The following is an 11,506-nucleotide window of genomic DNA, read 5'->3' on the forward strand; positions in this document are numbered from 1 at the left end:
TGTAGACACTGTGGTAAGTCAATCTGACAGTGCCTTACTTGGTGACTTTGGGCAAGTTCCTTTTCTCTGTTTGTTTGTTTTCCCATCAGGCTACTAAAAAATTGCTCACAACAGGAGAATTCTGATGTAAGCACAACTTGAGTTAAGTCAGAACAGTCTCCTGCTCTAACTACTACACCATACTCCCCCCCCCCCCAATCTAATCTTAAATATATAATCTAAAAAAAGCTTTTAGATAAAAAGTAGTATCAGATTAATTTCCTGGGCATGCCCAGTTCATTAAATACTATTTTATTAGTCCAAATGCCAATAGGTAGGACAAGATGAAGTAATCTGGGGACAAGAATGATGCATGTAATTTGGTCATTAGGGAAAAATATTCTCAATTTGAAGAGTAATTGTATTCTGGAAGGAGGCAGCTGAGTTATCACTGTAGAGATTGAAGAACAGGTTGGAGAAAACACAGCAGGTAATCTAGGGAACAATCCCGTAAAATGCAGAGATTCAGACCCGATGACTCTTCTGTCTTCCCCTTCTATGAAGTGTAGGCCCCATTTCAATTCCTGAAAGTTACACTTGAAAATGAAAGCCTAAAATACTACCCAAGAAAACTGCAGCTATGTAATCTGCTGAGAAATAAACTTGCATAAAAATTCATTACATTAACAGTGAATGAGGTAAGGGTCTGGCAAACTAGATGTTCTGTTATTACTCTCTGAGTAGCAAAAAGAACAGGAGTACTTGTGGCACCTTAGAGACTAACAAATTTATTAGAGCATAAGCTTTCGTGGGCTACAACCCACTTCTTCGGATGCATCTCTGAGTAGCATCACCTGCTATCTTAACAGTGGAAGGAAGTGTCCCACTGCCTCTCTAATGTTTATAAGTAAAAAAAAAAAGGGGGGGGGAGGGGGGGCATTAGACACTTGAGAAATGTAATCCCAAAGGGAGAGAAAGTGAAAGTGCTGGCTAAATGACATAATATTACAAGATATAATAAAGAAGAAAATGCACATGTGATGGAAGAGGGCAGAACAAAAAATATTCTTACAATTAAGAAGAGTTTAGAAGATTCCAAGGCCCACAACATTCTAAATAGTTATATGAAAAAGATTTCCCTTCTAATGCACATGGTACGCAGACATGCCTTGCAGCCTTTTTAATGTTTCCAGGCATCTAAAATTCAACTAAGTGCTCATTAACAAAACAATAAGGGTTCATGTGGCAGGAAGAATGAATCATCAGGCCTCAAGTGGCCCAACACTGCCATGACAGCACTAGTCTTGCATTTTCCATGCAAGATGGTGCAGGCACCTGGCATACACAATTAAAAATGCTTTATTATCTGCTCTTGCAAGAGATTTTTCCCCCTTCAGGCTACTAAAAAATTGCTCACAACAGGAGAATTCTGATGTAAGCACAACTTGAGTTAAGTCAGAAGGGAGCTTTTTCATTCACTGATCTAGGCCAAGAGTTACTTTCCTTTTGATTCACTGAAGTATTTTACCTTAAGAACATTCTTTTTTGTTGGGTTTTAAAGAAAAAAACGTTGGATTAAAATGTTAGTAGATATTTAGAGTGTTAGTTTAAAAAAAATTCAGCTAAGTATTTCCCCCTCAATTACTTAGATATTGGAGCAGTAACGTGCTGTGGTTACAGTATGTGATGAGATCCTGGAATATTCCATTCCCAATGAAGCCATGAGGTCACTGTAGGCTATGGGGAAGGCACTCACCCTCTGTGTCTCAGTTTCTCCTTGTGTAAGAGGTGTATAACAATATTTACATATTTCACAGTGCTGGTGTGAACTTTAACCTTTGTAAAATGCTTTGAGAACGTTGGCTGAATATTTTTCTACTGAAATGCAAAGTCTTCATTTAATAACTAAAATATTTTTATTTTAGCAATCTTTCAAAATATACTGTTACATGGGTTCAGATATAGTATCATTTCTGAAATAGCTTTTGGTTAAACTCCATGTCTAAGTTATCCACAGATCTCACACACCAATTCCAAACAAGTGTTTAAAAATCCATACCCTGGGTACTGAATAGCATATTTAGATAATGTGTTTTATAGATAATCAGGAGTAAAATCTGCAGTTGACATACTACTCAACAGCACTGCAAGGTTACTTTTGAACAAATTACAAAAGCTATCAGATTTCCTAGCAAATTCTAACTCTTAAAAAGCCATAGTCAGAAAACAAGATGCTTTAGAAGAATATCAGCATGTGATAACTCGGGCATTCAAAACTGAATCTAACTTAAATTAAATTAGAAGATTATTGCAAATGGAATGGAAAGAGACAAAATGAAATCCATTCTCCATGCTTTTCTGAACTATTCCAAGTGCAATCCTATAGAACGGAACAGGTGCCAAAGTGTCTGAGTAGAAACCTGCCTTTTAGATGTCCACAGTCACAAAGCAAATTGTAATCAAACAGATTAGCCTCCAAGAAAGCTTTTGAATTTTTTTCTTGTAAAAATCACTCTACAAAACCGTTATTTATTACCCGCAGAAATAAATGAATGCAGATGGGTCTCTGATATTACTGCCATGACAATATGGCAGTGTGCAACAAAACAAGCTCTAAATAGAACTCCATGCCCAAGTGTTCCTGAAAAAAAATCAAACTAATGGTCTCAAGATTGAAAGTCAAAGTTTTGGCCTGACCAATCTAGCACTCACAATCATCCCTATAAGAAGATTTGGGGGTGCGAGAGAAAAAATAAGGAAACAGTTTCTAGCTTCCAAGAGGTATTTCTAAACAAAAGAGAAGTTCTAAAATATGCCTTGATTGTGTCTATTTTAACAAGTTCACAATCAAATTAGTTCATCCACCATTTTTGAATGAGTGAATTTTAAATTACATTTGATTTTAATTTGACATCTTGTAGATATAAGCCAAGATCTGTTTCAGTACTGCTAAACATTAATTAGACCTCAGTGCCTGGAAAGAACAGATGAGCGCTGCAGTCTTGGGCCACAATCCTACAAACACTTATGCACATGCTTAACTTTACTACTGTGACAGGGACTGACTACTCATGGTAGTGAAGTTAAGTATGCGCATAAGTGTTTGTAGGATTGAGGGCTTAGCAAAAAGATGACAATGAAGTTTAATTATTTTTTCGAGCTCAAACATTCTTGTTTTTAAAAAGTTCCTTAATATAAAGTTTCCAACTTAAAAAAAAAATCCAATATCATTTAAAACATGCAACAAAGATGACTACTTTACCATTTATCCAATACTTTAGTTGTTATCAGTGGTCTTCTATGATTCTGTTTGTTCCATTAAAATTTAATCAATCAGATTTTGGAGGGTTAAATCACTAAGAAATCTTTTAATAAAAAGGATTTACAGACTGGAAAAATTACCATTGCCACTAGTTCACAACTGTATATTCTCATTCAAAGGAAACTCTGGTAAGTACTCAGTAACACCCGTGTTACTGGGCAGAATCTACACTGAATATGTATTTCAGTTACTGAAATACATGCTCACAACTTCTGGTGTGCTCAAGCAGAATTGCTGAACAGTCCCATAGTGATAACCTACAAGAAGCTCTAACTGCAGATAACTTTCATCTGATCTCACATCTCATGCTGTTTCTATGGTAGTGTAACGAGTTCTATGAGATTTCTAAAAGGAAAACACTGCAGTCACAGACTGCATAAGAATCAATACCAAAAGTTACAGCCTTTCACCACAGTGAAAATCACAGAAGCTGTGAAAGCCAAGTATAAACAAAACACACTTTCAATGTATATATTGCTAATAAATTAGAGACTAGTACAGAGAGCCAATAGCCTCCCTATATAAAGGTTACAAGTAATTTCCATTATAAAGCCCTATTTTTGTCCCCCTATAACTTTGACTTGAAATAGGATATGACCTAAAACTGCCATATTTACTTTAAAGGCAAAGGAAACTATTTTTGCAATCTATGAAGGAGAAAAAAGAAACATTTCTAAATTTGAGTTAGTTATTTAACATTTGAAATGTTGACTTGTGTGTGATGTTGCTTTGGGTCCTTCCAGCTCAAAATCTCCAAACTTTCTATTACTGCTAAAACTCCCTGAAAATTCATGCAAAGAGAAAAAGTTGTAATTAAGCAAAGTGATTAACTGTTTTTTATTGTGGATAATTTTGTGTCCATTGATTTTAATGAGAGTTGTGGGCCCAAAGCTACTCACATTAATGTAACTGGAAGTTTTTTACCATTCACTTAAATGAGAACAGGATCAAGCACCACAGCCCTGATCCTGCAATTTGGTACACGAAGGTGAACCTCTGTACAGCTCCACCCACACATAGATACCATAGAATCATCTGTGGCCTTGTCTCAAAGGACAAAATGGGTGTTTTCTTCAACACTGTTAGCTCAACTGAGTTAATTTAATGCAACTGAAAAGCCATCTTAACACTCATTAAGTCACAGGCAAAGGGTTTGTCTACACATGGAGCTGTTCTTAACTCCGTAAGTGGACACACTTATTCCAGAATCAGAGTGCCTTGTTCCTGTTTTGCTTTATTCCAGAATGAGTGCCTTGTTCATAGGTTAAGCAAAACAGGAACAAGGCACTCTTATTCTGGAATAAAGTGTGTCCACACATGGAACTGTTCAGGAATAGCTACTGCACTTGAAATTCACACCCTACCTTAATCCGAAACAACTTTCAAATGTAGAAGAGCCTTCCGACCTTAGGGTATGTTTACACAGAAAAAGCTGTGCACAGGTAACAATAACTATGAAGACAGTGCAGCGCAAGCTTCAGAATGGGCTAGCGAGCCAAGTACGTACCTAGGGACCATGCTGGGCTTCTACTCCCCATGCTGAAGCCAATATTGTTACTCATGCTAGCTGGATCATTCAAGGCGTCACTCTGCACGGTAAAGCACATGACGCCTCTTCACTCCCCTTTAGCTAACTCAACTGAGCTAACAAGACTGAGGAAGAAACAAAAAGCACCAATACCCCTTGGAAATTTCATGCCATCAGAACTTCACCTAAATGACAACATAGATTCATAGATTCATAGATTCTAGGACTGGAAGGGACCTCGAGAGGTCATCGAGTCCAGTCCCCTGCCCGCATGGACCAATTTATACCAGCTGAAGTTTTAGTACATTTACCAATCACATCCACTACTAACTGCAAGAGTTAAATAATAAGGAAATGAATAGTTGTGGACATCATAAATCTAACTGTGCCCACACAATAAAGCATAAAATAAACATGCCCTTTGCATTTGTTTTCATGCCTTAGGGATTAAAACCTCACTTCAACTGGAAAACTGAATATAACCTTAACTACAGAGTTGCTACTGATGTCTCCATAACCTTTATATTTAGTTACAACTTCTAAAGACGGCTGGATCTTCCCAGACTCTTACCTACACCTACACTGCAATAAAAGACCTGCGGCATGACCCTGGCTGGCCCAGGTCAGCTGACTATGGCTCACAGGGCTCAGGCTGCAGAGCTAAAAATTGCAGCACAGTCATTCAGGCTTGGGCTGGAGTCCAGGCTCTGAAACCATAGGGGAGGTGGGCCTCAGAGCCCAGCCTCCAGCTTGAGCGTCTACACTGCAATTTTTAGCCCTGCAGCCCAAACCTGAGTCAATTGACCAGGGCTCTGAGATTTGGGGCCACGGGGTTTTTGCAGCGTAGACATAACCTCATCCTGATCCTGAGCCACTCCAGAGGCTGAAGAGGCCCTCAGCATAACTTAGACAGCCCTAGAAGCCAAATTATGGCAGCTTCATGGGGCTCCCCTATGGGACACAGTGCTGCCCAAAATTTCCACAGCACTGTGTGCTATGGCCCTATTCCCAACACATCCCTCCCACTTCAGCCTTCCTCTGGCATACCCCCCTATGCCACATCTTATGAGGGGGTCCCTGAAAGACAGCCTGAAACTGTCTTCCGCAGTTACCCTGGCCAGCTCCTGTAAGCTACTCCAGCCCCTTTTCTCTAACGTAGAGGAGATGGAGTGGGGTTGAGGATCTCACCACAAATGACTTAAATCTATCAAAGAAATACAGCAGACTCTGAGCCTAGTGAAAAAACAATAACCATAGAAAGCAGAATATACATTATTAGATTAATTGTTGCATCACTTTGAGAGCACAAGCATATGCTATTTTTGATCAGTATCATCTCGTATTTGAGCCAATCACAATGGTTAAAAATGCCGAAAGATTACCTTTAAAAAAAATCAAAATCAAACACCATTTTTATGTTTCTCTTATTGATGAAGGGACTTAACCTCCGATCGTGCACCGAGACAAGGCTCATGGCGGATATAGGGGCCTGCACACAGTTCTCAGTGGAGGACTGGTACTGGGAAAGAAGACATTTTTTTTTTCTTACACTGAATTTTACCATTCATTCCTGTTGTCTTTAGGATATCTAGACAAACTCATTTTTTCTGAAACAATAACTTCCAGTTTTTGGAAGACACACACTCATAAAAACATTTTACACATGCTAGTCGTCCCAGGAACTCAATGGGAATGTTTATGCGCATAAAGTTCAGCACATGCATAAGTGTTCGCAGGAGTGGGGCTTAAATTACCATACTGTCATAATACATCTAAAACCCTTATATTTAGCTTGCCATGGACCAGCCAGTAATTCACCACTGCTATTATACAATCTGAAACCCACTGACAAATTAAAAGTAAGAAAAAACGTTAAAATCAGGATTTCCACCCTCCTCTACCCTTTCATAATCCTGTAACATAAAAATTAAGTGTGTGATTTCGATGTATGAGCCTGTTCTATGGGTTGCTTTCTGGGAGCACAGTTTGTCAGTTTACCAGTTCCTGAAATTAAATATATCCGCTGTGGTTATTAACTCAGGGCTATATTTCATGTCATAGTCACAAGTGACTGATCCTTATTCACTTATTCATTACAATACATAGCAACATGGGATAAAATTGATTTAAAGTTGACATCTTCAGTGTTAGAAAATGATTCTCCTCATCCTTTCTACAGCTAAATGTCAGCTATGCATCTTTATTTTCATAGCATACACTTTTGGAGCAAGACAGACCACAGCATACCAATCAATCCAATAACAACATTTTTTAAGAGAAGAAAAGAAGAATTGAGAAACTAAGATTTTTTTCCCCCTTTCCTGCATGTCCCTTAGGGTCCCGCACTCCAATTACATTTACTCTCAAAGATTCTGTATTGTGACAGCCTTTTCATGGTACCTTCCATTTTCTGATGCTCCTTTTGGAGCAGGGACGATCTTTCTAATCTGTAAAGTACCAGGAAAATTACAGCACTATAATAACAACAACCACCCTGTTATGTGCATGGTTAAGAGATTAATAGGACCTGGCAAAATGACAGCTTTGATTTCCTTACAGAGAACTGTGTAATGTCATTCTTATCAGTCAGAGGGGAACTAAAGAGTAATACAATATTCTCCTTCTAGGGAGCAGCATGCTTCCTCCACATATACCCCCTATGGGCTCGGGACCATAAGACCAGAACTTGAATCCTTCTGTAACATAGGCTATGACTTCACTAGAAACACTGCACCAGCACAGAGGCAGCACTACATACTGTGCCACTACAGCACTTCCGTGTAGACACCCACTACAGCGATGTCAGGGGTTCTCCAATTGCTGTAGTTAAGCCACTTCCCTGAGAGACAAAGCTAAGTTGATGGAAGAATTCTTCTGTCGACCTAGAGCTATCTAAACCAGGGGCTAGGTTGGCTTAACTATGTCACTCAGGAGTGTGGATTTTTCACACCTCTGAGCGACATAGCTAGGTCGTCCTAACTTTTTAGTGTAGAACTGGCCACACTCTGGCTATGTCTACACTACGGGTGCTACAACGGCACAGCTTTGATGCTGTAGCTGTGCTGCAGCATCTCCATAGTGTAGATGCTTCCTACAGCGACAGAAGGGGTTTTTCAATTGCTGTGTGTAATTCACCTCCCTGATTCTTCCATCAACCTAGAAGTGTCTACACTATGGTGCTTCTTCACATCCCTGAGCCTCATACCTATGTTGATCTGAATTTTAAGTGTAGACCAGGCTTCTGACTCTCAGAGGCGTCGTACAGATTAATGTTTAAATACTTTGAGATCCTGAGATAGAAGGTACTACAGAAGTGCGAATATTAGCGTAAGAAGTTTGGGGTGGGAGGAGTAAAGCTTTTTTAAATATCTGAGACCAAAAAAATATGACTGAAAACTTTCTTAATGGTGAAAACATGTAAAATCTATATATATCTCAGATATTTAAAAAAGCTTTACTCCTCCCACCCCAAACTTCTTACGCTAATATATATATTAAAAGACTAAATAGAGCTTTATCTAGCTTTTAGACATATATAAAAAACCCTAACCTCTGAGTTGAGAATAATCATGAAAAATTTAATCCTAATGGGAAATCATTTTGAAAGGTTAAAGCTCTCTGAAAAGAGAAAGTGCCGTTATGGTTTACTATCTACAACTTATTATAGTGTCACTACTATGACACTGTAATAAGTAGTAGATAGTAAATATTTCATACAAATTCATTCTTCCCTTAAAAATCTAATATGTTTTTCACTGCCCCTACTGTTAGTTTACTTTCTGCACTTCACTCAGCTAGAACAATTAAGACCAGTCAGTTTACCTTTCTAGTTCTGATGCACTAGCACAATGCTGAAATATTTGAATTACAAATGCAGGAGAATGTTTAATTCAAAATAAAGCATTATTTTAATTAGAAATATTTTAATGACATCAAAACTATTAATTTAATTTGGGGGTTGGTAATTTTCAATACCTGCCCACATGAGAAACCTATATTTTGGAGACTATCTCACATAGGCCCTTTAAACAACAAAACAAAATTTAAAAAATTATCAAAAGGAAACCTTCCAGCAAGCTCAGGCAGATCCCTGAGTCTGCACTGCATACAAGAACAGGAAGAGAAGATAAATACTGTGTGAAACCTAAACTGAAACTAGGAACGGAAACTATATACAGAATCAAAAGATTTTTGTAATGCTTTTATACGGATCATAATTATTCTCCTTTGTTTTAATTAAGGCCCCAACTCTACATGTTGGAATGTGTGGGTACAAGGGTCCACTCGTACTGTCAGTTGCAGGACTGAGGCCTTTGTCTGTCTAGTTTAGAGTTATGTTTCTCAAATATTTTGCTAGACACATGTTCCAAGCAATATACATTTCCTTCCCACAGAAAGCCTGAATCACGTAGAGCGAGGGGATGGAATTCAGCTCCCCAATATGTGGGCAGAATGTGGGGCTCCACTTCATCTTCTTTATTGTTAATAATAATTATTTGTGTATCACAAACAATATGCTCAGATAAGGACAGTTTCTGCCCAAACGAGTTTTTTTAATCTAAGCGAGTCACATAGAGAAGACCAGATGTAAAAGGAAATCTAGAAGAGGGGAAAACAGTAATTTAAAAAACATTATCTCTGCTTATGGACACTGCAGAGGAAAGTAGTTTTTAGGAAATATCGGCATAAGATAGCGGCCCTGACAACTGGGATTGGGAGATCATTAAATGCAGTAACTTGCAACATGGAATTACACACAGACAACTAAGAAAGAAAGAAAATGAGCTGAACATCAAGATTAGCTAAATCAAGTGCAGATATTTAAGTGCAGATCCATCCTCATTGTTGCGCCTTCCCCCCAACCCCAACAGTCTGCAGCCAATGGCCAATTTAATGCCAGTCTACAGAGAACTTCCATTCAATCCATCACAGGATAGGCACCAACCACTACGTGGCTGCTCGACTCATGCCCATCTTCCCATGCAGACCTCAAGTGGCATGCAAAACCTTATTCTGACCCTCTGTGCTTGGATGAGTTTAATGTCACATACATTAAATTATCTCACCTAAATTCCCACAATTAGGGATTTTAGTTTAGAACTCTTCTATCCAAAGACCTATTATGGAGAAGGTGCTTTAACCTGTCAGTGACAGTGAAAAGTCCAAAACACCCAAATAAATGTTACATCCTTGGTTTAGTTTACTCCTGACTGAAGATCACTTAACTATTAATCAGCACCAAGTAAATTCATCCCATTAAATCATCCTGATGCTAACACAGGATTCGGCTATACTAAGACACATCGGACCCCCCCAAATTCCACTGGTACATCCACCAAGCAATACTGTATGTGCATTCAATGCCACCCGGCACAGGGAAGCCCCATCTGTGTATGTTGTGATCACACTGATGAGCATGGCCTAGATGATGTTGTGCAGATTTTCATGCCCGCTTGGCCAGGCTGCATTACGGCCAGGACCTCTGTTCCCGGAGGCTGATGTCTAGTTCTTCCCCTAACCTGTAATTTTGAGGCGTGTCACGGGCTCTCAGCCAAGGAACAGGCATTGACTTTTGGAATGGGGGGTTACAATCCATACAGTAGTTGTCCTTGGATGGTCGCACACTCCCGGGCCCCTCCACTAGGGTGACCAGATGTCCCAATTTTATAGGGACAGTCCCGATTTTGGGGTCTTTTTCTTATATAGGCTCCTATTACCCCCCACCCCCTGTCCTGATTTTTCACACTTGCTGTCTGGTCACCCTACCCTCCACACACCAGCGGCCAAGGCTACAAGGGGCAGGGGTTGTTTCAGTCGGATGGGAGGAGCGGCCCGGGGAGCAGTGGGGCGCCCTGGGGGCTCGCGCAGCCCCACGCCCATGCAGGGGCGGCAGGTTCCCGCTGCCCCTAGGCCCATGGCTCGGGGTGCCCGCAGAGCCCGGGGGCGGGCTGGCTGTGCGGTCACCCTCCCCCCCGGAGGAGGGGCTCTGCTCCCCGCCCCACACCGGGTCCCACGTCCCGACCGCGACCGCTCCCTATGTCGGCCGGGGCGGGGGAATCGGCTCTCCCCGGAGCCCCATAACCCCAGCCGTGCGGCCTAGAAAGCCGCGGCGCTCGCGTACCCGCCCTGCCGGGCCCCGCTCGCGCCTCACCTGCTGGTATCGGCCGCTGCTGGGCTCGGCGGCCGCCGCCGCCATGGCGCTGGAGAGGGAGTGTCAGGCGGAGAGAAGAGACCGGGCGGAGGCCCCGCGGGGCTGGCTGGGGTCGGAGGGCCCAGAGACGAGTCGGGGCGGCTCTGGAAGTGGCGCGGCTCCGCTCAGACACCCCTGCCTGCCTCCCACACTCAATGGGCGCTGCCTGCCCCTGGCCCTGCTGCTGCTGGAGGCGGAGGTTCGCAAGTGCAGCGCTGCCGGGTCACTGGCTGCTGCCTGCTCAGCTCCAACCACTTCCCTTCCCCCCGCTGCTGCCGCCCTCCCTCAGCTGTCACATGCCTGCCTCTCCTTCGCTGTCGCACTCCCTCCTCCTCCCTCGCTGGCACATCCCTGCCGCCTCCCCTGGCTCACTCCTGAGCCCCGGGGCATCCCTCACACCTGCCCCCAGCCACTATTCAGCTCGATACTGATTGGGTTTAATAGGTACAAATAGTAACGCTGGGGCATTCCCAGTTTCCCACCTTCT

The 11,506-nt window shown here is 41.6% G+C and overlaps 1 protein-coding gene across 1 annotated transcript in view; it reads right to left on the minus strand.

Annotated features, from left to right (window-relative positions):
* Positions 1-11,282, minus strand: part of NDFIP1 (Nedd4 family interacting protein 1) — a 32,252-nt gene extending 20,970 nt beyond the window's left edge. Inside the window, exon 1 of the mRNA XM_026659401.2 lies at positions 10,981-11,282. Within this exon, the coding sequence (XP_026515186.1) occupies positions 10,981-11,025 (45 nt within the window). The 5' untranslated portion in view covers positions 11,026-11,282. The remainder of the gene's footprint in view (positions 1-10,980) is intronic.
* Positions 11,283-11,506: the final 224 nt, after the last annotated feature.

Source organism: Terrapene carolina, unplaced genomic scaffold (assembly GCF_002925995.2).
Source record: "Terrapene carolina triunguis isolate 2854851 unplaced genomic scaffold, T_m_triunguis-2.0 Scaffold629, whole genome shotgun sequence".
NCBI lineage: Eukaryota > Metazoa > Chordata > Testudines > Emydidae > Terrapene > Terrapene triunguis.